Source organism: Rosa rugosa, chromosome 6, assembly GCF_958449725.1.
Source record: "Rosa rugosa chromosome 6, drRosRugo1.1, whole genome shotgun sequence".
In the NCBI taxonomy this organism is placed as follows: domain Eukaryota; kingdom Viridiplantae; phylum Streptophyta; class Magnoliopsida; order Rosales; family Rosaceae; genus Rosa; species Rosa rugosa.
The window spans coordinates 33842355-33869277 of NC_084825.1; the positions used below are offsets into that span (position 1 = coordinate 33842355).

General features: G+C 38.6%; 3 protein-coding genes across 9 annotated transcripts; 2 read left to right on the forward strand and 1 right to left on the reverse strand.

Annotated features, from left to right (window-relative positions):
* Positions 1-3989: 3989 nt before the first annotated feature.
* On the forward strand, positions 3990-9367 carry LOC133717669 (agamous-like MADS-box protein MADS3). 3 transcript variants are annotated; one of them, XM_062144379.1, is made up of 8 exons: positions 3990-4296; positions 6871-6946; positions 7054-7115; positions 7240-7339; positions 7505-7546; positions 8263-8304; positions 8425-8564; positions 9047-9367. In XM_062144379.1, the coding sequence occupies exons 1-8, from the start codon at positions 4115-4117 to the stop codon at positions 9138-9140; spliced, it is 738 nt and encodes a 245-aa protein (XP_062000363.1). In that variant the 5' UTR covers positions 3990-4114; the 3' UTR covers positions 9141-9367. The 3 variants fall into 3 exon arrangements, with proteins under 3 accessions (XP_062000363.1, XP_062000364.1, XP_062000362.1); XM_062144378.1 differs by having other exon boundaries at positions 3997-4296; positions 6868-6946; XM_062144380.1 differs by lacking the exon at positions 7505-7546 and having other exon boundaries at positions 3991-4296; positions 6868-6946.
* Positions 9368-10290: 923 nt separating this feature from the next.
* LOC133717668 (probable fructokinase-7) lies at positions 10291-13605 on the forward strand. The gene is made up of 7 exons (XM_062144377.1): positions 10291-10563; positions 11199-11413; positions 11914-12126; positions 12211-12408; positions 12512-12652; positions 12786-12902; positions 13137-13605. The coding sequence occupies exons 1-7, from the start codon at positions 10482-10484 to the stop codon at positions 13269-13271; spliced, it is 1101 nt and encodes a 366-aa protein (XP_062000361.1). The 5' UTR covers positions 10291-10481; the 3' UTR covers positions 13272-13605.
* A 2374-nt stretch (positions 13606-15979) lies between these two features.
* On the reverse strand, positions 15980-26608 carry LOC133714927 (MADS-box protein SOC1). Of its 5 annotated transcripts, none has more exons than XM_062141210.1 (9): positions 26452-26608; positions 25830-25951; positions 25534-25727; positions 17862-17949; positions 17561-17622; positions 17358-17457; positions 17103-17144; positions 16633-16674; positions 15980-16428 (listed from the first exon to the last, which is right to left on the reverse strand). In XM_062141210.1, exons 3-9 carry the CDS (start codon positions 25713-25715, stop codon positions 16297-16299), a joined length of 648 nt encoding a protein of 215 aa, XP_061997194.1. In that variant the 5' UTR covers positions 25716-25727; positions 25830-25951; positions 26452-26608; the 3' UTR covers positions 15980-16296. The 5 variants fall into 5 exon arrangements, with proteins under 5 accessions (XP_061997194.1, XP_061997195.1, XP_061997197.1 ...); XM_062141211.1 differs by having other exon boundaries at positions 25534-25723; positions 26443-26606; XM_062141213.1 differs by having other exon boundaries at positions 17561-17619; positions 26443-26604.
* Positions 26609-26923: the final 315 nt, after the last annotated feature.

Consider the following 26923-nt stretch of genomic DNA (forward strand, 5'->3'; position numbering starts at 1 on the left):
CTTTACCCAATTAATTCTTTTTTAATTCTTTTTATTTATTTTTGGGACTTTTTTGCCCTCTCCTTCTTTCTCACTTAGAGAGAGAAGTCATCCTCCACCTTGCTAAGCTCCGGTGACCAGTGGCAACCGCCGACTCCGGTGACCGGACTCCGGTGACTAGTGGCCGGCCTCGGACTCCGGTGACCGGAATCCGGCGACCGGTCCCTACTAATACCAGTAACCATATTATTGCCCCCCAGTAATCATATTATTGCCCCCCAAAAATCATATTATTGCCTCCCAATAATCATGTTATTGCCGTCCAGTGAATTGTATGAACTCCCAAAACCAAAATGAATACACTACAGGTACAATTGATCAATTTATAATCATATTATTGGTTCTCAATAATCATATTAGTGCCTGCCTCCCAATAATCATATTATTGCCCCCCAATACAAAGTCCAATTTCTCTACTGCCTCCCAATAGACCACCAAAAATGCACCATTTTGTAGGATTTACTGATAATTTGACCTTAATACACAGAAAACAACAGGTAACTTATCAAAACACCACACTATAGTGATCCATTTCCCTCGTATCAAAGTCTACTGGGGGCCAATAATGTGTCTACTGCCCCCCAGTAGACCATCAAACAAACCCCACAGTTACATTGCAATCTTAGGATACCGGAAAAAAAAAAAAAAAAAAAAAAAAAAAGTGCTCTGGGCACCCATCAACGTGTGAGGCCGGCTGGTTTTTTCGCCGGTCGACGTCGTTTCACGCACCACCTCTATAATCATACCAACTCGCTCCAACACTGCGTCGAATATAAAGTTCCAAACCGAACCACCACCATGTTTAACAGTGGCTACGATTCTGTCGAGCTCATCTCCGACTGCCCTACCGAGATTAAGCCATTGAATCCTACGGCCCTAAGCTCCTCCTCTGTTGCTCCGATGGTTCCCTCTGAATCTCCGCTCCAGATTCCTCCAGCTCCCGCTCCCGGCGATCCCACGCCCAAATAATCGGATTCTTCGACCTCGTCGCCGGAACCGGAATCGGCCACACATCTCTCTCTCCCCGGAATCGAAACCCGAAGCATCCGGTGAAAGGTGCTTGTGCTGGACGTCGAAGTCCTTGCTCCAGTGGCTCCATTTTCACTCTTTGGCTATCGGAGGCGATGCCAACCAAAACTGGAATCGGATTTTGGAAAAGAGATAGAGAGAGAGAGGGGGTGAGGGGGGGATCAGGTTGGTGGTGGTGGCGCCGGAGGAGACGTCGATGGGGGTGGTGCCCAGAATGGAAGGGTAGGCTGTGGTGGCGTGGGAGAGTGTGGCCTGAAGGGAGAAGAGGAGAAGGAGAAGGATTGGATTCATGCTGAGAGTGCTGAGGGGAGTCGAGAGAGATAAAAGAGAGAGTATGGGGGCAAAACTGTCATCAAATATTAGATTTGGTAAATGGGGTTAAAAAACTCTTAGTGGAGCAAGTGGGCAATTGTTAAACTAAAATTGGGTAAGTGGTCACGGCCCCTATACGTTTTATGAAATTTCTAATGTTTAACACCATTTGGCCCGACTGTATTTTACAGACATTTTAAAGTAGAGTGCTTCTATTCATACCTCCAAAATTAGTATTTGGACCTCCCTCTTTTTTCAAGTGATTATTGACTTTATCAACTTATATGAAATGACTTGTAAGGACAAAAAAAAAAAGAAGACATTATTTATTTGGGAGCGGTGCAATTTAGTTTCTCCTCAGTATTGCTCTTTGTTCATGTCTGCTTAGTGCAAATCTCTAGTTATCAATAAACAAAATTTTTTTGCAAGAAGGATTACGCGATTTAGACTACTTTTCTCTCAAAAAAACCTAGCAGCCTCCTGTTGACAGTGCATGCCCGGTCCGACAGCACGCCCTCGCGACATCGTCGTCGGACGGGCGAGAAATGATTTTGTGTCCGGTGGTGAGCCCAGCCAGTTTGGCGGCAGTGGGGTGGTGGATTTGCTGTCCAGTTTGCTTGGTGCCCTTGTGGGGAAAGGGCAGCGGTTATTCGAAGGAAGGCAGGTTGATCCGGTCGGAGCTCGGACGATTGCTTGGTATTGAAGTACCAGTAACGGCGCGAAGGGATTCCAGTAAGGGCGAATCGGATCGGGTCTCGATCTGGTTTGGCTTACGTGGTGGTCCGACGAGGTGGTTAGTTGGGCCGGTTCCTTGTCAGCGGGATGGGGATGGTGGGCAGAGGTAGGGACGACCAGCGATCTGTTCGTGCACCGTTGGTGGCGCCGGAGCTGCTGCTGAGGGTGGATCGACACTTGCTGCAAGCTGGTGGTGGAGATGCACCTACAGGCCTCATACTTGGCTTGGGCTTGGTAATTGTTGGGCCTGGGCTTTGGCTCAAGACCCATACTATGTTTTTGTTACTTTTTATTGTTTTTTAGAATTAATTAAATATGGCTTAATGCCAAAAATAATTCCCCGTCATAGATTGGCAGGGCGAAGTGGGCGTTGTCCCGGTATGCACACTCTGTGTGCCTTGTATGGCCTAGCGAGGTGGCGAGCTGTTTGTTTGATCAAATGGAGGCAACCTCCTAGTGGCAGGATGAAATTGAGTGTCGCCGGATTTATTTCTGTGCGGCAACATAGTGGGAAAGCTGTGATATTTGTAATGATGTTTCTTCGTTATAGAGTTATCTTTCCGGTATGTCACCGCTATGTAAAAGCAAATGGAGTAGTTATTCGACAGTTCAGAAGCATCCAGAGAGAGAGAGAGAGAGAGAGAGACTGCGATATGATCCGTCATCGCTGCGGAAAGATATATTATACTGTTGGAATCGAGAGAGCAGGAGAAGAGGTTAGTCCGCGTTTCGTTTGGATCGATCTTGAAACCTTTTGTTTCCCAGATTTCTATGTTTTTTCATTTTGATTTATTGGGATTTTTGTTGCGGTTGGGTTTGGATTGATATGGGTTTCGATCTTTTAGTTTCGGTGTGCTTTCTGTTTTGAAGATAATCGTGCTAGATCAACCATGTCAAGGGTTTTGTTCTATGATTGAGATAATCATCTCTATTTTTCTTTTAATCTATTACTATGATTGAGAACGAGTTTTTAACGTTTGGTTTATCTTTGGTTTCATGATAATTGTGTTTGGGTAGGTGATCTGCTGCAACTGGACCAATCGTGCTTGGGTTTTGAAGATAATCGTGCTAGATCAACCAGGTGAGGGGTTTTCTTTGATTGAGTTTTGTTTAGAATTCATCTGGCCGTTTTGGGTTTGGTTTGATGATCGGGGATACCGAACTATATTATTCTAGTTATAGAGCTAAAGTAGAATGAGGTGTTGTACTGTTCATTCAATAGTGCCGTGACTCTTTTACCCTTTCATTCTTTGCCTTTTTACTTGAGTACCCCAGACAAGTGTTCGTCTCCTGTGGGACTCGATCCGCGTGGCTCTGGCTGCACGAACAGAGAGCATAGAGAGTTCAAGAATGATCGAGAAATAGCTAAACTCTTTACAAACCAAATCAGCCGCACACTTAGCTAATATGATAAATAAATGAATCCAATTCATTTTTCTATCTTATAATAATTAGGGATAGGGTTAGGGTTCCACTATTGTTCATGAACTTCATGTATTATTAATTAGTTCGGGTCATATGATCCTAAGAGGTCTCTCCTCCACATGGGAGTAACAAGTAGACCTCACAGCTGGCCGCGGCAGTCAAAACCAGAGGCGCGTGGGTTTGAATGACGATCATTAATATCCTAACCCTGCAAGGCAAATCTGCTCTCACAGACTTAGACCAATAGCTTTGCCAAAATCAGAATGAAAAAAAAAAAAGGAAAAAGAAAAAAAGAACAAAATGTTACTGGGTTGTACATTTTTGCTGTAATGGAAATCTCAACATGTGCTTCTTGTCTCAGCCAAAGCACGACCCCATATAACACACCCTGAACTCCCACTTCTCACAGAGACAAAAGCAAATTTCACCAGCCTCACCATTTTTGTGTAAATCCCAAGAAAGAGGAATAATAATAATAACGAATAATAGATAATAAACATTTACACACATATATATAGAAATTTAACACAAGCAGAGGAGAAAGGAAAAGTGGTCAGTATTGTTATTGATAAAAATGGGGAGGGGAAGAGTGGAGCTCAAGAGAATTGAGAACAAGATCAACCGCCAGGTGACTTTTTCAAAGAGGAGAAATGGTTTGCTCAAAAAAGCATATGAGCTCTCTGTGCTTTGTGATGCTGAGGTTGCCCTTATCGTCTTCTCTAGTCGAGGCAAGCTCTATGAGTTTTCAAGTGCTGGGTACATCCCTCTCTTTCTCTCTCTGCAATTTTCTGTTAAAAGGTCTCGTTTTTTTTTCCTTGGTTTGCACAGTTTTTTGGCTTTTGTAGTAATAATGCTTCTTCAGATTTCCTTTCTTTTCCCTCTGGAAAGTTCATTGCTTTGGGATTTTTGGGTTTCACTTCTTCTTCTTCTTCTTCTTCTTCTTCTTCTTCTTCTATGAGTTTAAGTGCGGTATTTCTTTGTCTTTAGCTTTTATGTTTCTGTGTTGTGCTGTCTTACACTTACATGTTACAGAGAGCAGATGCTTTTCTCTCTCTGCTGACATCTCTCACTTGCACTCTTAACTATTTCCTGGGCATTTCCGGGTTTTGGTTCAAAGCGAGGTAATTACTAGATTTGCTAATCACAGATCGACACGTTTACTGCCTCTCTTTCTCTCTCTCTCTCTCTCTCTCTCTCTCTTCTCTTCCCTTCCCTTCTGGGTATATGAATGCGGTTCCTTAATTTTGTTGACTGATCTGTTGTTCTCATATGAGAACATCTTCTGATCGAGGATGATGATGATCAGATGTGAGTTTAACAACCTGAGACTGACAAGGAATGGAACTCTTCTAATTACCTTTGTGGAAGAGACGGGCTTTTAGCTTTATCTTCCTGTGACTGACAAGGAATGGAGCTCTTCTAATTACCTCTGTGGAAGAGACTGCCTTTAGCTTTGTCTTCTGTTTCTCTCTCTTTAAAGTATCCAAAGGGAATATAGACATATAGTACTATCAAAAATTTGTCCTCATTTCTTTAGATCCTTTTATCTTTTGGTTTTAGGCCTGCTTCTTCTGTTTTCTCTCTATAATTTCTTCTATGGTACCTTTGCTTCAATTTTTTGATCACTAGGTTTTTTGGGACACACACACACTCTCTCTCTCTCTCTCTCTGAGCTTGTGTGATAAATCAAGCACAGCTAGCTACCTGATTCTTGGGTTTTGTGTTATTTATTAAAAGCTGAAGATATGAGATCAATCTTGCACTCTCATATCTTTTGATTCGCTGATAATTCAAGCTTCTGGAAAAAAGAGCTAGCTTGCTAGGGTTTGCTCATATTTGGTAAAGTCATGGTTTTTGGAATATTATGTATGAGAAGTTGAAGAAAAAATATTTTTGAAATGTCTGAGATTTCATCAAAGTGTTTTACCTAAAATTGCGCGCCCTTTCCTGGAAAGAGGATCCCAGGTAAAAATTTACTTTGCAAGAATTTGTTTTCTCAGTGTTCCAGATTTCAAATTGTATGCTTCATTCTGGTGAAATGCTCATTAAATTGCATAAACTGGTTATATATATATATATATATATATATATATATATATATATATACACATACATATATATATATATATACACATACATATATATATATATACACATACATATATATATATATACACATACATATATATATATATATACATATATTTCCATGATAGAATATCTGTCTCCAGTTCCCAGTAAATTTTGTTTTGTTTTGCTATTTTGGTGAAAAACTAGCTCTTACACACTCTCTCTCTGATGGCATGGACTGGCGTGCTGTGATCTATCTGATCATAACAGTCCATTATTAATTATGTTTTGTTTTTATTTTTTGTTCTATTTCCTTTTATTTATATGTTTACTTTTGTACGAAAATCAGTCCAGAGATTATTGAAAATATATATAAAGAAAAAAAATTCCATCATATCTTTAGTTTCGAAGATTTTTTTTCTTTTGGGTTTTCTGCCTACATGCTTCCTAGTTTGTAATTTTATTTTTTGAATGAAAGATGCATGATTTTATTTAAATTTGAAGATCTGCTACATGGCACAATAGTCAAAAAAGAGGACATCTTGAATAATAACATGTGCCTCTTCACAAGCAACAAAATCTTCCAAAGACAAACATATATATATTGCAATTTAAAAACAACATGTCTGCTGCTCATCAGTATTTAACTAAACCCTAAGCTAGACATCATATATTGCATTTCTGACTAAGTACTTCACTTTCTGCTATAATTATCAACCAATTTGGAGCTTTAACTCAATAAGAATGCTCATATATGCGTGAGAGATTCATCTATAATTGATTTAATCTTGATCTTCGTTAAGAATGAGTTAACTAGTTAACTTAATTTGTTTGCTGATGAGCTTTTCCCTGGACCAAATGATTGATATCCAAAATAATTCATATGTGAACTATAATATTAGTGTTTCGTAAATTAAACAAAGCTAGCTAGGTAAAACTAACAGCTAACTTGTAAGTATGGATATTCCGTACTATGTGCTCAATATTTGTATGATATAAATTTGTTCCTCGCAACATCATTCATGGTTCTATTAATCTAGAATAAAAAAATTTCTTCAATCAATTTATTAACTGGATTTCATCTCATGTTGTGAGACCCCGCCATTTCTATGTCACTTTACATAATCGGCAGAAACACACACACACACACACAATGCTTGTAGTTTTGTTCATATTATCCAATTCTGCTATTTAAGTTTCAAGTAAAGTGCCTTCTCTCACTATGCTGATACGTACACTTTTCTCAATCTATCACAGTAGTATGACCCAAACCCTTGAGAGATACCAACGAAGCAGCTTCAGTCCTCATGACAACGCCACCAAACGGGAAACAGAGGTAACGTTATACATATACTATTATACACCAATTTGTTTTCCCAGAGTTTCTCATGATTTCCTTTGAACTTGAACTTCTCATGCACGTGTTTTCTTATTTTTTACCAGTGCTGGTTTGAAGAAGTCTCAAAACTGAGAGCTAAATATGACTCACTTCTGCGTACTCAAAGGTTAGTTCATGGTCTGCCATAACTGTTTCATTAATTAGAAACTACGTACTCAATAAACATATCCAAGTGCACAAGTACTAAGCTTGGTGTAATATAATTTTGTGATGCTCTTCAATTAATTCAGGCATTTGCTTGGGGAAGACCTTGGACCACTGAGTGTGAAGGAGTTGCAAAATCTTGAAAAACAGCTTGAAGGAGCTCTTACACAAGCCAGACAAAGGAAGGTACTTACATATCTACATATGCGCACGTGTTAACTGCATATATGCATTAAGAGTTAGAGCTGCAGCAAGATGATTAGATTTAGTTAGATCCTGCTTTTTGTTAATCAAAAGGTGAGTTTATTGAGATATTTTCTAATACTTATGAATTGTTTATAATTAATGTAGACACAGATTATGATTGAACAAATGGAACACCTGCGCAAAAAGGTAAGAGAGTATATATGTAATAATTTCTTTTTGGATCATCTTTTACAAATTAATATAAGAGTTCATGAATCTCTGTGTTCTTGCAATTCATGTGTACAAAGATTTTTTTTTTTTTTTTTTACTTTTAGAAAGCCAACTCCACAAATCATATGTCAATGAATAAATTGTTATTTGTTTATATATAAAGCAAGCTGAGTAGACCATGCTTTCCTTCATACCTGTACTAGTTTCATGTACTTTTCGTTTTGGTCAAAAGCAATCAGTATCATGTATGTAAATGGCAGTTGTGCATAGAATCTTGTAGTATATTGTAGACAACGATCCTTCTTAGACAGAGAACTAAGAATATATAGGGGAACACAAAACTTTCTTGCTATCATTTGGTTAGCTGATGGATCTTGCTAGGAAACCTGACATGTTATAATATTCTACTGTTTGACTATAATTAATGATTAAGTTAAGTGCAATGATATATTAGTGTGCGGTCCTCTTGATTCATAATACTGTTGCAGCTAGCTCATATGATGCGTCATATGTGATCTAAACAGTACAATATTCATCTGTCTGGATTCTAAATTTCACAAATTAAGATGTAACTTTTACAAACCTAAATGAATCGTCCTCTTCCTGTAAATTCTTGCATGTGATCTAATCATTTTTTCATGCTTCATAACGTTTTTTTATGACCATGGTTTGCCAATTCGATATGACATCAGGAGCGACAGCTTGGAGACCTTAACCTGCAGCTTAGGGATAAGGTATGACTGAGAAAATGAAAGTAATCTATCATGTTTTCCTCTGTGTGTTGGAAATAGTGTACAAGTCCCAACATCTATGTATTATTTTCTGAAATGCTAAACCCTATGGTTTAATTTCAGCTTCAGAAGGAGGGTGAAAATCTCAAAGCCATTCAAGACTTCTGGAGCTCTAATAGTGCAGCAGCTGGGAATAGCAACTTCTTGCATTCTTCACAAGCCAGCCACATTGATCCCGCACCTGAACCCATCTTACAAATTGGGTACACTAGTTTGTCTCTCTTGCATTTTTGGCTAAAAGTAGGTCATGCACTTGATTCAGATTCACTGCATAATGGGAACCATATCATGAATTATAAAGGTACTAAACAACGATATTCTCTGCCTTCTACCTAGTGACGATCTGTACTTTTTAGTGAGAACACCCTCATCTTGACCCATCTCAAAATTCTCAACCAACTATTTCAACCCTTCCGTGCACAAATTGGAAGAATAGTTTTCTGTCATGCATAAATGTTAGTTTCTAACTCTTAAAACTTACCAAGTTGAAGTGTTACTTTTGTGTGATGATTTTCATTGCTCCTATGTCATTAACAAAATCAATAGAACATCATCTAGAAGTTACAAGTTCAGAAACATATGTTTAAAAATGGAAGCTAGGTGGTATTTGATAGAGTTGTTTCCAAATTCATCTGAAATTGGTGGAAGTGAAAAGTACTTATTCGTAGTGTTGTTGTTTGAGCAGGTACCATCACTATGTTTCTGCTGAATCCGCAGATGTTCCGAAAAGCATGGCCATGGCTGCCGAGACCAACTTCATCCAGGGATGGGTGCTTTGAGCACACTATAGCTAGAACTCTAGCTTCAGTCTTCAATATAAATAAACTTTATATCAGGATTTGCAACTAAGCTTTAGCATATATGATGTTTTGTACTGGAAACTGCATACAGCTGTCCAGCATATTCACATACTTGAAAATATGGATGACAAGATCAAGATGTTTATATTTCTTGAGCACTTGCTTAAATGCCAGTTATGGTAAAGATATAATTGCTATGTTTCTTTTGTTCCTGTGTTTTCATGGAGCTCCGGCCCACTTACGTTTATAACTTGCTTCTGTATTCGAGGCCAGGTTCCTTTCAAGTATTGGACCGATATAAGCCCAAGTAGAGCTCTTGTCAAAGACATTCAATTGCCTTGGGCTGAACATTAGTTGGGCTTTAGAGTTTTTTCTTTCGCTTTTTCTTGGGAGATTTGGAGAGTAGCTCTCAAAAGCGCACAAAATTTAATTTTTGTGTTCAAGATTTGAACTCTACAAACAATGCTATGTCATTGTGTGTGGGGGTTGTAGCTCTGATAGTTTAGAACATATTGACAACATTCTTCTCCTGCAATTAATATCATTAAATTTATACGAAAAGTAGCATAATGTCCGTTTTAGTAGACAACAATCGATGAACAAGTATAATTATATTTTCGAGCCATAATATTAGATCAAAAGTTCGGATCCTCTCCTCTAGGATTAAAAAAAAAAAAAAACTAATCTATTACTTGTCCAAAACTTACTCTTTTTTTTTTTATCACCTAATAAAATGCGGATCATGTAAGGCTACAATGTTAGCGTTAAGAGGTAGTGGAGGGGGAAAATGGATAAAAATTAGCTATCCAAGAGTTCTATATCTACGGTTGTAAGTCGTGAAAGACTTCGTCCAGACATTCGTATCCTATTTATAAAAGTAACATCTAAAAACACAAGATCAAACTATAAGAAGAAAAAAAAAATAGAGATTGTGCGTAGAGGGATGTTTGGGTCTCAAAATATAGCAAACAGTTTATGACTTCATAGATGAAGTAACCACTTCGAATATGGCCAGCCAAAAACGTTTGGTGTTCTAGCTAAAATCGAGCTATGCAATGAGGATGTTGGTTGGATATAATGAGATATTCTAATGATAGGCCAGGAGGCACAATATATATAGTGGGTCTTAAAACTTCAAAAGACTCCGGGGTTCATACAATTAATGTAGTTTGATTAATATTGTTTTAGGGCCCTGAAACTAATTGAGTTGTGGTTTTTGTAAGAAGCCAACGTTGTATAGTTTTCATTTTTTTCAACGTTTGGTCATCATCAAGAACACACAACTATCAATCAGTTAGTTTCATCGAAATTCAAGAAAAAATGCCGATGGGTTGTGGCTGCTTCCCCAGGACATCCCGAAAGTCCAATCACCTCAAGTTACCTAGGCTGCCCTCCATGACCGGTATTAACAATCAATTGCACTTTAATTTCTTGATTTGATCCACCCTTTTGGTTAATTATTGAGCATAATGATGTGTTTATAGGTGGGAATTGTTTCGTTAGAATCAGTTTTAAATAGCTTGGGTATATGATCAGATACGTACAGATGACAATTTTGCTGTTAGTTTTGAATAGTTTTAGTTCAAACTTTGATATGGTACATTTTCCTTGAGCCACAAGATATGGTAAATTTCAAGTTTCAAATTGACATGAAAGGTATCAACTTCAGCGATTGCGTTTGTATCCATTTTCCAATAAAATGGCTCATTATCTGTTTCAATCATACTTTTTTACTTGGTTGTTGATTCTTGAGTTGGAAAATGTGACCGTAAAATCCCTTGAGGTTTAATGAGCTCAAGGCATGGGGAAGTGCATTAGGAATATGATAAGTAGAAAGTTCAATCCCCATCCAATGACAAGAATCTAATAATCAAAGCATGATTCTTGAGCTAAAATTGTTTATTTGATCTGATCCTGGACAAGCTTCGTGCATCACAATTTGCAGTTTGACATTAGTATTAGTATTAGTATCTTGCTGTTATATTTTTGGTACTCCTATCATTAACCTTCACTAAACAATATATCGGTCCCTTGTAGATTCAATCAAATCATTATCTCCCAGGAAAAAGGATGCCCCAGAGAGGAGCACACTGGTCGTTTGCTTCGGAGAGATGTTGATTGATTTTGTCCCAACGAGTGCTGGAGTTTCTCTTGCTGATGCAGAAGGTTTCAAGAAAGCTGCTGGTGGAGCTCCTGCTAATGTTGCAGTTGGAATCTCAAGATTAGGAGGCTCAGCAGCTTTTATGGGCAAGGTGCTTTTCTATGCACCTTTGTTATTTACAATTTCTGCTTTCATTCTCTTATGTTGAACTAACCAAGTGAGGGGTAACCTTTTCTCGCGGAGAAGTCTAATCTCAATCTGGACTTTGATAAGGTGGAATAAGGTCCAGATTCACTGTCTGATAACATAACATGTCAATATACTTGTGAAAATCATTACTCACTTGAACAGTTTTCATGTCTTTAATGTGGACTAATTCGCAACAACTACAATGTTGGAGAACAGAGTCTCACATTGGAACATAAATCCTTGCATGATGGTCTTACATAATATCTTGAGCTTGATCTATATAGCCAATGTTGGAGCTCAAATTTCTATCTGCATCGGTATACTCCACTAGGCATCTACATGCGAGTCTGCTCAGCATATACCTTGATCTAATATAGTTTTGTGCCCTTTGGTTGATGAGTAATTTCAGATATTATGCCATTCTGTTTTCAACCATTAAGGTTCTACAATTTTCTATCACAGGTTGGTGCAGATGAGTTTGGATACATGCTGTCTAATATTCTGAAGGAAAACAATGTGGACAATTCCGGCATGTGTTTTGACCAACATGCAAGGACTGCATTGGCTTTTGTTACACTGAGAAGTGATGGAGAACGCGAATTCATGTTCTATCGCAACCCGAGTGCTGATATGCTTCTCACTAAGGAAGAACTTAACGTCGACCTAATCAAAAAGGTAAAACAATATTGGCATTCATTCTGTTTGATAAATCACCTACAAACATTAACATTAACATTCATTTCTGTTTGATGAATGCAGGCAAATATATTTCACTATGGGTCGATTAGTCTGATTGAGGAACCATGTAAATCAGCACATCTCGCTGCGATGGACGTTGCTAAGAAGGCTGGCTGTATCCTCTCTTATGACCCGAACTTGAGATTGCCACTGTGGCCTTCTGCAGAGGCTGCTCAGAAGGGCATTATGAGCATTTGGAACCTAGCTGACATTATTAAAGTACATGACATACACATCCATTCTTGAATACATTATGTCGTACATCTCTACTCAGCGTTACAAAATACTAATTCAAATATGGGGAATGTGTGCAAAACTGCAGATAAGTGAGGAGGAAATCACATTTTTGACTGGAGGTGATGATCCTTATGATGATGATGTGGTCTTGAACAAGCTTTATCACCCCAATCTGAAGCTTCTGTTAGTAACTGAAGGGCCAGCAGGCTGCAGATACTACACAAAGGTTAAACATATATCCATTTTTGATGCTCACTTACATTGATCAGTAGATAGTAAATTGTAATTTTTTTTTATCTTTCTCATTGTTTTTCATCTGCAGTAAATTTGTTGATTCCATTTTTACTGTTCATGCTCAGGAATTCAAGGGTAAGGTTGCAGGAATCAAAGCGGACTGTGTAGATACAACTGGAGCTGGTGACTCTTTTGTTGGCTCTGTACTCAACAGCTTGGCTTCAGACCCTGATTTGTTCAAGGTATACACTTCTTTCTTTACCTAGTGACATTGGGCTAAAATTCTCTTAACCACTCAGATTCCCAACTCCGGTATACACCTACTTTCTTTTACCAAAAGATACTGGGGTAAATCCGCAAATGCTCTTAACTACTAGGATTGCAACTCCACCTTATTCTGTCCTAGATGTATAAAAATGGGCTTGGGATCTCGTGTTGTATTTGTCAAGGACATCTAATTTTATCTATTGATACAGAATGAACAACGGTTGAAGGAGGCTCTCAAATTTGCCAATGCTTGTGGTGCTATCACTGTGGAAAAGAAAGGAGCCATTCCTGCCCTACCCACAAAAGAAGCTGTCCATAAAGTTCTTAGCCAAACATCGGCATGATAAAATATAGAACCCACACCCACTTCTATTTATTTCTAAAAAAAAGAAGAAGAAGAAATCATCTGCTCTTTCTAATAATGGCATTTCCTAGAATAAGAAACCACAATCTGGATGTGTTTCTTTTTTCAACAATCCCACATTGTGGTTTACTTCTTTCCATGTGGATGTAGCCAAAATGCAATCTGTTCAATATATGAATTCTGTTGTAAATCGTTGATCATTTATGGGAAATATGTGATTAGCCAATAAGGACTCAAATGTATTGTACTTAAACTCCAACTACTAGGGTTTCGCTACGTAATAAGACGATGATACATGGTTTCTCCGTCACTCATTCTCTCTTCTGTTATATTTACAATATGTTATCAGCACCTATTGCCGAATTACGGACCGTCTTCTGGAGTGGTGATTTGCAAATTGTGGATTACCAACTAGAAGAGGCAAATTATCGTTCAACCACCCATCATTATGTTAATTCTACAACCAAAGTAAGTTTTTCAAAATCTAATTTTATATTCATGTTTATCAAGCCTTGATTATATGAACAATCACCATTAGGGTTATTTTGTTTGTGATTACTTGCTATGAACTAGAGAATAGAGAATATGACAGATTCTCTGAGGGAAGTAGAAGTCTGTGATGTTCTTTATATAGAAATATGATTTACATAATTAAAACATAACTAATGAGTATTTACGTGAACCTTCAAAAATAATAAGTACAATTTACAACATAACATACTTTATTAAAAAAATTTCACAAAATGGACAACTCAAAGATGCAATAGGTGGCACTTGGGTATTTGTAACAGTGGAACTATTTTCGAAAAGAGAGGCTCTAACCTAGAGAGAGAAACCCAATCTGAATTTCAAATCCCCTCCCCCCACTCTCTCACCCAGATCTTGATCCATCCGGATCTAGATCGACGGTTGAAGAGCTGGGGGAGGACTCTCTAGCTAAGGCTTGGACTCTCTGTCTCTGTCCTTCCATCCCCACTATTCATCATCTCCTTCCTCAAGCTTTTCGAGCTTTCTCTCACCCTTGTGGTGATTTTGTACCCTCTGTGGTGTATTTCCTGGCTATGTCCAGCAAGGGAGGATTTTGTTCCTCGTTTTTTCTCTATTTTTCTTCTCACTGTCAGAAGATCCCTCACGTTTTTAGGTCAAAAATCAACCAACCCCATATCAGATCTCTTCTCTCTATCCTCAACCTCCAAGAGGTATCTCATGGCTGCAATTTAAAAGTGCAAGTCACTTACCTAGGCAAGTATGGGTGCTCACGCATGAGTTTTTCACCCCCCATTCTCCATTGTTACTGTTCTTGTTCTGGTTCTTTGCTTTGGATCTCTGATCCTGTTCGGCAGCCATGGCTTCTTCTTGGTCTTGATGGTGGAGGAAATGATCGATGTTGTTATGAGGGATCTCATCTCTTTGGTTGTTGGTTCTCTTTTGATTTGTATTGTGGGAGTTGAATGGCAACGGTTCACCATTACCGAATTTCTGGTTGTTCTGTTTATGGCGTTACTTCGATGATGGTTCGTGGCTGGCGGCGCGGTTTGGATGGCAAGGGTTTTAGTAGTGGGTTGGGCCTCTTATCAGGCCTATGCTTTAGTTTTCATTGTTTTAAGGATTAATTTCCTGATTCTGACTCTTTTGAAGCCCATGAGGAAATTAATTTTCCTTTCTAGTTTCTGTCTGCTTGGGCCTGTCCAACAGACTGGTTAGGTGTTTTTATTATCTGCCCATTGGGCTAGCTTTGGAGCAGCTTAATTGATTCCCTTGTCCAAAAAAAAAAAATCACAATCCAAAGACCTTGCTCGGAAAAATCACTTTAAAAGAACAATGTGATCCCAAAGATATATGGTCCTAAGTCCTAACCATTTCATCCAAGCGTATATGTTCTTTTTTTTTTTTTTTTTTTGAAGGGGGAAATTTTATTGCCAAAGAGCCTTAGCTCTGATGGGTACATTCGGATGTTACGAGATCAGAAATACAAGATGGAGCTTGTGAGTACCAAGCTTCTTTGAGATGGGATTCGAAACCTATACTAGCCAAGCGATGTGCAACTCTATTGCACTGTCGAGGCACATAATTAATACTCACATCGAGCAATATCTTCTTGACCTCCAGTATGTCATCTATGAGGCTAGCAAACTCACCTACTCCAGAGTGAGTAAGATCCTGAACAGCGGCAAGGCAATCCGTTTCAACTATAACATGTGGCAACTGTAATTCCACCGCCAAGTCCAGCCCTTCTCTTATAGCCAGGAGTTCAGCATGTTGTGCAGAGGATACATGGGGGATGGAGTGTGCAAACGCTGCAAGAAAGTGTCCGCCAGATCCGCGAGCCACTCCACCAATCCCTCCATGCGAGAGTGAGGGTAGGAATGCTCCATCCACATTGATCTTCACATAATTAGTTGCAGCAGGCTTCCAAGCTTGCCGTACAATTTGCTTTGGAGTAGTCAAAGGAGTTCTAGCCTTGTGAAACTCTGTGAGCCAGGCCATGGCTGTGCATAGAAGTGCCGCTGCTGGTTTGGCTTTGTTCTCCCATAAAGCTGCATTGCGGTTCCGCCATAATGACCAGACAAACATTAGAAGTTTTTCAAAGATATCTGCTCTAAGTTTAAAAGCAGCTTCGAGCATCCATTCCTTAAAAGGCATGTCAGGCACTAAGGGCGAATCGAGATGAAAAGGAGTAGTAGAAAATAATTCCAAGCGTATATGTTCTTAATTTCAACAGAACTTGAGATATACATATTGAAATAGTCGCGCACGTAATGGTTTTTCTAGTCATACAAAATTACAAATCATATTTAATCACAGTTAATTTAAGAAGACTATATTCCATATATAGTCTTATTAATTCCTTGCAAAGCTCCATAAATCAGTGGAGCAAGAATGTAATACAGAACATACGCAAAACAATAGGCAACTAATTATCAATTAAAGCATTTTATGTTTCTGCTGATCAGCCATGGCTTGGATAGATTATTAACACAATCAGTTCTCTGACAAGGGGGAAGCTAGTGCTTCGATCTTCTTTCTGGCAGTCCAATGAACAATTCAGTCTCAACATCTGAACTTGGACTACTTTCAGGGCAGGCTAAGTTTTCTCTCTGCTCACTTACTGGTTGCCTCGGTTGCATAGTCTCACACTATACAAAAGAAATTAATCACATTTTGAAATGTCTGTTATTTGTAGAAATGCTTAGCTTAGAAATGACTACATTTTAATGGTAAATTGAGGAAAGGCATGTACCCCTTGTTCACATGTGGTAAGCCAGTAATCACAAATACCATAAACAATGTTACAATAAGAACTAGATGAACGATGATGATAATAGAAAAATGGGGTTTACCTTCTCATTTAGCCTCTGATTTTCAGCTGTGAGGACTCTTTCCTGAAGTCATTGAAAAGATAGGAAGCAAGTTAAGTCAAAGCTAGAACAAGCATAACTTCTGTTGAATTCAGTATTACATATAGGCAAGGGCCTCTGTCATGCAATATTGCAACTTTGAAAGGCTAATCAAATATAACAAGTGCTGTAAAGCCCAACTTTCTGCCTAGTTAGGTGCTGTCTAGGTTTTCATTTCTTCTAGTTCCTGCAATTTTCTGGCAAGTATTGCTACACTAATCAATTTTGTTCCTTAAATTCTGTTCAGCAGTTGATGTGGCAATTTCTTTTACTCAAAAACCTCATTTATTTCTAACAAGTAAGCTACTGCCACATATACTAAACACATTTTGGTGAGCCTAAATAAGAGAGCCTACATACACACAGATTGGGGCATGCAGTCCGTAAATGAAAGCATTACTGTAGAAGTTTACCTTTTCTCTCAATTGCTCAATCTGTTCCTTGTAAACCTGTGCCTGGAGTATTGACAAGGAAATTAAGCTTGTTAAATACATTTAATGAAGATGAGGGACTGTTACTATCAGTACCTATTGTTGCTTAATTTGCAGCTTAGATTGTTACACCAGCTTTGACAACATATAACAGCTCTGACATTATTAGCAGTTCATACTTTTTGAGATAAATTAGTTGAAAAATGCTACAAATGTGGTTTTTTCAGAGATATCAACCTTCCTTGCTCGAATGCTGTTCACACTCCTCTCCAACTGTTGCTCTATTTCTTGCAGTTCGTCAATGCTGCATAGTCCTAGACTCTCTCCCAATAGTTTCCTGAGCCATTTGCAATTGCAAGTTCAAATGCTTTCAAAAACCAAAGAAAAGCTAGAGTATGACTATTTCTAAGATAAGAAAAGTCTCAGACAAGGTTGTGAACCGTTTCGAAACTTCAAGATGCTCTATCTGCTTCATCATGCTAGTTGCTTCATGCTTGAGCTGCTGCCATTTATAAATATCAACTTATCAAAAAACTGAGACAAGAATGGCATCAATTGTGTAGAACATGCATTGAAGAATGGTCATGGGTTGTAATATATGAGGTAAGATATATAGATACAATTTACATGAAATGCCATACAATTTTAATTTTCATATTAAAATTTGGCTCCAATTGTTCCTCAATTATAATTTCAAGCACTTTCTAGTTTTGGATCATCTTACAAAAACAGAGGCATAACCTGCACATTTTGTTCACTGGCAACAGATTTGTTGTTGGCTTGGTTGTCTTTTGTATGCTTCTCATAACGTTCTATAGTTGTCTGCATGCTGAATTTTAAAACAATTAAATATTAGTGCAGTCAACATAACTTGCTTACTAGGAAAAAATTATTCATTACAACTAATCAGCAACCATATAACCAAACTTAACAAGATTTCGCATCTGAGAGAGAGAGAGAGAGAGAGTAGCAAACCAAATAAGCAAAGTTATATACATAATCTGTCATCCCGGAGAGAGATAGAGAGAGGACTTTACTGACAAAAGACTAGATCTTAGGTTTCAATTGATCGCCTGTTGTTAGTTGCAATTGGAATCAATTCATATATACAATCTGTGAAAGCGTTCTGATTTTACTATGATAAGAAAGAAAAGATTAGAAATCTCAAACATTACGCTTTACAAACTGAAAAGTTCTATTTACCAAAGAACACTACCCTTTGGATTCCTCTACTCTCATCTTTTGTGCTTTCACACAAAGCCACTTTCCCTAACACACCCTAATGACCTGTTAATGTGCTCAATAAAAGCCTAATCCCAACATGTATATATCTACTTAAAAAGGAAATGGGAAATATTCTAATAAGAGTTCTCTTTAGGCTCCACAGGCAGTCAATTCCTTACAGTAGGAGTCTAGGAGACCAGCTTTACATAGCTGTAGACCAGGTCTACCTCTAACGCTTTTCAAAGTTGGTTCACCACTAGATTACAAGTTTGAACCTACTGCATTGATTCATTGATTTACTGCAGACTTAATAGTCACTCTCCTGCAGCAAACTCCACCCAATTCCAGACCTAAAATAGTCATTACAACATACTTAGCCTAGCTCTATGCATAACTGTACTAAACTTGTGTAGTAAAAATCTTCCTCTTAGACTCCGGTCATAATCCGCAACAAATCCAAAAGCCTCGGAGGTGATCGATGTACCACCTGAGTGGTTTAGACCAACCATCCATAAATGATGGGTTTGAGACAACTAAAGCTCAAAAGCTCGATCGAGTTATTAAGAAATTTAGTCAAAACAACGGATATTAAGTTAACACCCTCCTACTGTCCTACACATACAATACGAACTTGCACATGAAGAGACAGAGAAGCATATACAACTCACCCTACATCTTGCTAACCAATAGAGAAATTGCAAATTGATGAGTTGAGATAAAAGAATGTGAATCGTCATAACCTCTTGCAAATAAGCCTTTGATGCCATAAAACTAGCATTTTCCCTAAAATTTTTAGCTGTTACAGAACCACTTAACAATGTATATAAACTAAGAAGGGGACACTTTTGAGTAGAGGGGTTGGACTTTTGTTCTTGTACTCTTGTATCTTTATAATTAATGATTGATGTAGTGGATTATCTTCTTATACATGAATGTAAGTGTCAAATTGCATGGCTAATACTAATAGCAGACGTGTTTGGCTTAGGTCTCCCATATATGTAGTGTGTTGTGTCCCTATGACACATAAGGGGTGCGAGGAATTGTGGAGTACTGTTGTCGCATACGAAATGATAATATTTCATAAAAGAGTTTAGCTTTAAAAACCTCCATCTATTGTCAATTTTTGAGTTTGAATACCTAGATTTCTTCATATATACAGAACTTATGTAACAATATGATGCAGGATGCACTAGAGATGTATTGATATCCTTGAGATTGCAGCCTTTATGAACATAAAACTCGTGGTTCATGCTACTATCCAAATCACCTCCAATCCGCAACTCAAACTACCCCCAGGATCTAACATATGCATATACGTACGCTATGATATTATGTTGACTTAAAACAAATTAAAATAGTTTTCAAATTATACCTGTTCAAATTTGAAGTTCTCTCTCTCTCTCTCTCTCTCTCTCTCTCTCTCTCTCTCTCTCTCTCCCTCTCCCTCTCCCTCTCCCTCTCCCTCTCCCTCTCCCTCTCCCTCTCCCTCCCTAAACCCCCAGGATCTAACATATGCATATACGTACGCTATGATATTATGTTGACTTAAAACAAATTAAAATAGTTTTCAAATTATACCTGTTCAAATTTGAAGTGGTACTCTCTCTCTCTCTCTCTCTCTCTCTCTCTCTCGTTTTCAAATTATACCTGTTCAAATTTTAAGTGGTACTCTCTCTCACTCTCTCTTTCTCTCTCTCTATAAAGTGGTACTCTCTCTCTCTCTCTAGTTTTCAAATTATACCTGTTCAAATTTTAAGTGGTACTCTCTCTCACTCTCTCTTTCTCTCTCTCTATATATATATACCCGATCTACAGCGGACGTGCGCACTTTCGCTAAAGTGCAGACAGCGACGCAGCAGGCTGTTTCAGGCAGCGACGGCGGCGCGGAGCTTGCCAGACGGAGGCAGGAGGCTTCCCAGACGCGTCTGGGCAGCGATTGAGGTCGGAGCAGGTCAGGTTGCAGGTTTCTGGGCAGTGACTCGACCTGCAACTACAACCGGACATGCAGCGCTGCAACCTCGTCGCCGTCGACTCCACCCGACTGCAAACCGGTCCGTCCGACCCCTGGCCTCCGTCCGGCATGCCCCGCCGCTCCGTTGCGCCCCGAGCCGAGCTGCTGCGTCGCCGTCCGCACTTTAGAGAAAGTGCGGACGTCTAATACATACAGGTGGGTTCTGAAGCGGACGTCCGCACTTGGCTAAAGTGCGGACGGCGACGCAGCGGCGTCGTTCCAGGCTGTGACGGCAGCTCGGGGCTTGGCGGACGGTTCTGGGCAGCGTTCGAGGTCGGAGGAGGTCGGGCTTGCCGATTTCTGGGCAGTCACCTCACCTGCAGTTGCAGGTTCTGTGCAGCACCGCAGAACCGTCACCGGCGACTCCACCGGACCGCTCTGGGCAGCGTTCGAGGTCGGAGGAGGTCGGGCTTGCCGATTTCTGGGCAGTCACCTCACCTGCAGTTGCAGTTTCTGTGCAGCACCGCAGAACCGTCACCGGCGACTCCACCGGACCGCAGACCCCTCCGCACGACCCTCGGTGTCCCTCCGGCAAGCCACGCCGCGCCGTCGCCGCTCGATCGAGGCCGAAGACGCGATGTCCGCACTTTTTCTGGATTGCGGACGTCCTCTTCAGAACATTTTCTATATATATATATTAGCACACATTAGCTTCTACCCTCTTATCCAAGTACCTTCATAGTTTATAGACACCTTGCTTGCTCCGAAAACAACAAACTAAGTACAGGCAGTTTCTTTTTCTACTCAGTCAGTGGACTACCCTAGCATGCAAGTGGTTAATTTTCCATAGTATTCAATCAAACACCAGTGGTTGTATATAAAAACTCGATATTTTCTGTATGGTACAGCTGAAGCTGATAGAGAGATTCCTCAAAATTCAAATAAGGCCCCTATGGATGTCATACTAGGAAAAGGTTTTCAGAATAAATTGATTTTATTCATCTGAAATGTATATCTGATTTTTCACACATATATGATTAGGTGTTTATCCTTTTCAAAACAAAAAAGAAGTTTAGGTGTTTATAGGCAACATACAAACCCTAATTTCTATATTTATTTATTTTTGAAAATAAACCTATAGAAAGACAAAGTTTCCTCAGCAGTATATTAAAGCCTTAGAACATGTTGGATGAGGAACAAGTGCATATTCTTTAAATCAACGTTGCTATTAATCATTATATTGTCAATTAAGTCATATGTCCCCTTGATAATAACATGTGTATATTTAGAGACCAAAAAATCTAGCCGCTCTCTACTAGGGTTGTGAAATTAGGGTTTTCCTTGATTTCTTGCAAACTTTTCTCGACACCAACAATGGCAGAAGATATGGTTTCTAGATTGGCGGCAGCCTTGGCTCTCACGGACGACATGGTGGTGCACTTTGGGGAGGTTGGCTTGGCGGCAATAGGGAGGAAATTCTTTTCTTCGGTGGGGCGTTTGACTTCAAATGAAGGCAGAGGATGAAAGGGGGCTGCCTAGTACCCTTAATGCTATATGGGGTTTGGGGGAGTGTTTTGCAATCTCAGTGTGGAAGAGGAGCGGTTTCCCTTTCGGTTTCGATCGAGGGAGAAGTGTAACAAGTGTTGCATGGTGGTCCATGGTTATATAATGGATGTATGTTGAGTCTGAGCGAGTATGATGGTCTTGGTGATGTTGAGGGGGTTCACCTGGATTCTGTGGAGACTTGGTTGGTGGTGCGGTGCCTGCAGCCTCGCTTCGGACCGAGGAATCTCTAGTTCTCATTGGTTTGTTGATGGGCCATTATTTGCGGTCTGACCAGTTCACTCTCGGTCGGGCACTGTTGGAGCAGCGGTTGAGGGTCGTGTTGGACTTGTGACGGCATTTGTGGACAACTCGAACCATCCGGTTCGAGACATTGTAGATACTAAGGTTGAGATGCAATATGATAAGGTGAAGAATTTATGCAGGGGTTGTGGTTGGCTCTTCCATGGCAAGGCTATCTACAATAGCTAGGGTTTCAACCCTTAAGGCTTCTACGCTGGTTCCTAGGGTTTCAGTGCCACCACTGACAGTGGGGCTTGTTCCGGAGGCCAGTGATCTTGGCATAGAGACGGAGGCGCAGTTGGTGGTGTCCTTTGAGCAGCGGACAATGGCGGGAGGAGGCGGTCATATTCGGACTAGGTTGATGGGTAGGGACTTAGGGTAGGGTTTCAAACCTTAACCCTAGAGTGACAACTGCTTTTCCCCAAGCCCAGTTTCAAGTAACAGTGCATCTCTTGCACTTACTTCTCCGTTCAGCATGGTTGGGTTCTATTTATCTGATCTACAAGCTATTCCAAGTTGGAATCCGACACCGGAGGAATCCACTACAGTGGTTAAACAGAATGAGGCTAACCCTAGTATTATGGGTGTTAGATAGGAACCTCCATCTAAGCTGGTTAGGGTTGGAAAGCCACTTAAAGATGGAGATGGTTCCCGATTCTGTACCCTTAGAGGTGGATGATGGTTTCGAACTACCAAATCTAAATGGAGTCATTCACATTTCTCCGACAAAGAAGAGAAGCTGACCTGAAGGGAGCAAGAATGAGTACAAGACTAAGGGTCCTAAACCTAGGAAGATTCAGTTTCCTCGTGTGGATGGGGAAAGGAAAGTGGCTGCTGGTGAAGTGGGTCAAGTGGGTGAAACTCCTACGCTTGAGGAGAATGCAATGGAAGAGGTAGCTGAGGGTGGTGCTTTTTTGCTTTTGAAAAATGCACCAGCTTCAGCAAATAAAAAATTATGACACCAAAGGCGTTCTTTTCATCTGTGCCATTTAATTGTCATACATGATTGTGAACTTTTTTTGGATGTGTTTATTTTTCTCAAAAATGTAGAATTGTTCAGGTAATAATTTTCTGTCAGCTTCATTAGGGTAAATCGTTATGTATGATTTTGCTGATCAATAAAAAAAGTTGTCATACAACTTCAAAAAAAAAAGAAAAAAAAGTCATATATCCCTTGTGAGGTAAGAAGAAATGGGAGAAACATTGTCTCTTTCAATAAAGCCATAATTGTCAAATTGCTACCCTAGGTTTCATATTAGTGTCAACTTGTTACCCTATGTTTTATTTTAGCCAATTTTCTACCATTCCATTAAATTTACTACTCTAAGCTTTCAAGGTTAGCCAATTTACTTCCCTAAATTTTCAAAATTAGTCATTTGATACCTTAGATTTTTAAAATTAATCCATGTTTGGGACAAAGAAATGGACAAATTAATATGACGAAAATGTAGCAAGTTGGCTAATTTTAAAAACATACAGTAGCAAAATGGCAGAAAAAATATAGCGTAACAAATTCACACCAAGGTGAAACCTAGGGTAGCAAATTGGCTTTTAAGCCTTCGGTAAAAGATGCATTAAGAAATGGACAAATTAATATGATGAAAATGTAGCAAGTTGGCTAATTTTAAAAACATATGGTAGCAAAATGGCAAAAAAAATATTTAGCGTAACAAATTCACACCAATGTGAAACCTAGGGTAGCAAATTGGCTATTAAGCCTTTAGTAAAAGATGCATTAAGAAATGGACAAATTAATATGACGAAAATGTAGCAGGTTGGCTAATTTTAAAAACATACGGTAGCAAAATGGCAGAAAAAATATTTAACATAACAAATTCACACCAAGGTGAAACCTAAGCTAGCAAATTGGCTATCAAGCCTTTTGTAAAAGATGCATTTTGCTACCATTGTACCAAGGAAATTTAAAAATTCCTTAAACGGTGCGTTTGGATGAAAAAATTATAAAATCTGTAGGAATTTATAAATGATGAAATTTTTAATTCCATCAATCTAAAATTCCATTAATTGCAAATTCTATTGTTTGGTTGCATCTATTTATGATTTGAAATGTGTAATAAATTAAGAAAATTTAAAACAAATAAAAAGATAAAATAGAAAAAAGTCTTGTTTTGGAAATAAAAATTGAATACTGCAAAAGAATTCATAAATGACACCTATTTTTGTGGAAATTGAAGTGAGGAATTTAAATAACGAATTCCTTCGTTTTTTTCCACAGAGAAATTTAAAACCGAAGGAATTGGCTTTTAGGAATTATGAAATCCTTTTAAGCCAATTTCTAATCAATTAAACGAATTCCTAAAATCCTCACTTTCAATTAAATTCCATCATTTTTTCTCTCATTCAAACACACTCTAATGGTGCGTTTGGATGAGAAAATTATGAAATCCGTAGGAATTTATAAATGATGGAATCTTTAACTCCATCAATCTAAAATTCTATTAATTGCAATTTCTATTGTTTGGTTGTATCTATTTAGGATTTGAAATGTGTAATTAATTAAGAAAATTTAAAATAAATAAAAAAAATAAAAAATAAAAAAGCCTTGTTTTGGAAATGAAAATTGAATACTGCAAAGGAATTCATAAATGACACCTATTTTGATGAAAATTGAAGTAGGGAATTTAAATAATGAATTCATTCGTTTTTTTCCACAGAGAAATTTAAAATTTCCAATCTAATAATGCCAAACGAGAGAATTAGCTTGTAGGAATTATGAAATCCTTACTTTCAATTAAATTCCATCATTTTTTCCCTCATCCAAACACACTCTAAAACTCTTTCTTCACAAACTTTGCCCACTCTTTTAATAAATAAAAAAAAAATTATTAAAAATTGCTAACACTACAAAGGTAATAACCAATATTCACCTTTGTGCAAAAAAAATATATTTACCAAAGGGTTAGTACAATAATACTGAACAGTACCAAACTCGTTAAAGGAACTGGATCAAATGGGCTACTGTCCAAAAAAGGAACCGAAAAGATGAAAGAAAGGAAAATGAACCAAATAGTTTCCTAAAATAGTAATATGCCCTATTTGAGTTTCCTTTTTAGGAAAGTTTCTCTTCTAGCTACCCCAAGATTTTCTGGAGCTAAGTTGAAGAAAAACAATCCAAGATCAGCCAGCGAAGACTCTAAAAATGGGGGGGTGGGTTAGTGATTTCATCTAGGAATATAAACATAACCCTGAGCGAGCTGAATCGTACTTAAACATATGCATGACAGTTCTTCACCTGATCACAGAAACTATTTACTGTATAATATAATGGATCTACAGCCTTGGGTTCTCTCATTCAAAAACTAACACACAGATTCAATCATATATACAGGTGGAGTGACTGGTTGAAAGCTGTTATAATTTGGGGTAGTATACCTGGAGCTTGCGAATTCGTAGAGCTTTCCTCTCGGAGAGAAGATGATGAGCGCAACCTCAGCGTCGCAGAGAATGGAGAGCTCGAAAGCCTTCTTCAGAAGACCGCTTCGGCGCTTCGAGAAGGTGACTTGACGGCTCGTGGCGTTCTCTATCCGCCTCATCTGGGTTTTGCCTCGCACCATTTTTCTTTCTTTCTGTTCAGTCAAGAAAGGAAGCAATACCAAAGCTCAAATTTCACAGGAACAATGCATGTGCTTAGTCAAAAATGAAAGTTAACATGAAAAAGTCAAACTTACCCAATTTGGCAAAATGAACCCAGCAAGTTGTTGAGAGGATTCTGAGTAGAGAGCTTGGGAGAGAGATCAGGTAGAAGATGACGACCAGATTAACTTCAAATTCAAATGGGTTCTCAAGCAATCTACATATAGTAGAATTTGTGTTCAATTAAGAAACACATAAGACCATAAATGAGAGATAACAACAGTTAAAAAAGTAAGTGGGAGAGAGAGAGAGGAAAGTCAAAAAGGGAATTAAGTGAGTCTTATTGGCTCTTGACAAAAAGGGAAAGAAAACGAAGAAGCCCTCAAGGACTTGGCAAATCATATAACATATATTTGGTAATTTTGGTGGGTTATGAATGATTTTTTTGCTATAGGTGGGTATGAATGATTGATGGATCCAAAAATCAAAATTTCCCTCAAACAAGCTAAAAATGGAAAAAAGAAGAGTGAAAGGAAAGAAAAGTCTGGGAAAGTTATACCAAATAATTAAGCACAAAAAACCCAGAAAAGCTATATATCTATCCCAAATAAGAGGAGGAAGAAGAAGAAGAATCCAAAAGAGAACCAAGCAACGAAAATCTGAGGATTTTACACCAAACCCAGAAGAGAAATAAACTAGATCATTTACTTGATTGACCTTCCTTGTGTTTGAGTCACGCCACCAAAGCTAGCATAAGAGCAGCGGCACACACCTACCTTTCCTTCCTTAACACACACACAGAGATATTGCTATATATATCAAAAATAATTTTCTCTGTTCTGTGGTCTCTGTCACTCTCTCTCTCTCTGTCTGTGTGAAACCCCACCTTGGAAGAAAAAAACATGAAAATATACTATAATAATATAAGGATGGAAACAAAAGAGCCTCGTATCCTTTGCTTGTTTTGGTAAAACTCTCAACACACACCTAAAAAAAGAAAATAACACAAAAAATGGAAAGTTGAAAACCCAAGGAAGGTGAACAAAACTGGGCATTAGATGATGGTTCTATCTGATAGAGAGCCAAAAAAAAAAAAAAAGGAAAGAGGTAGGTGGATTTTTTTACTATAAATTCATACCTAATTGATTGCTTTCATTCAAATTGGAAAAAATGGAAAGAAGATGAAAAA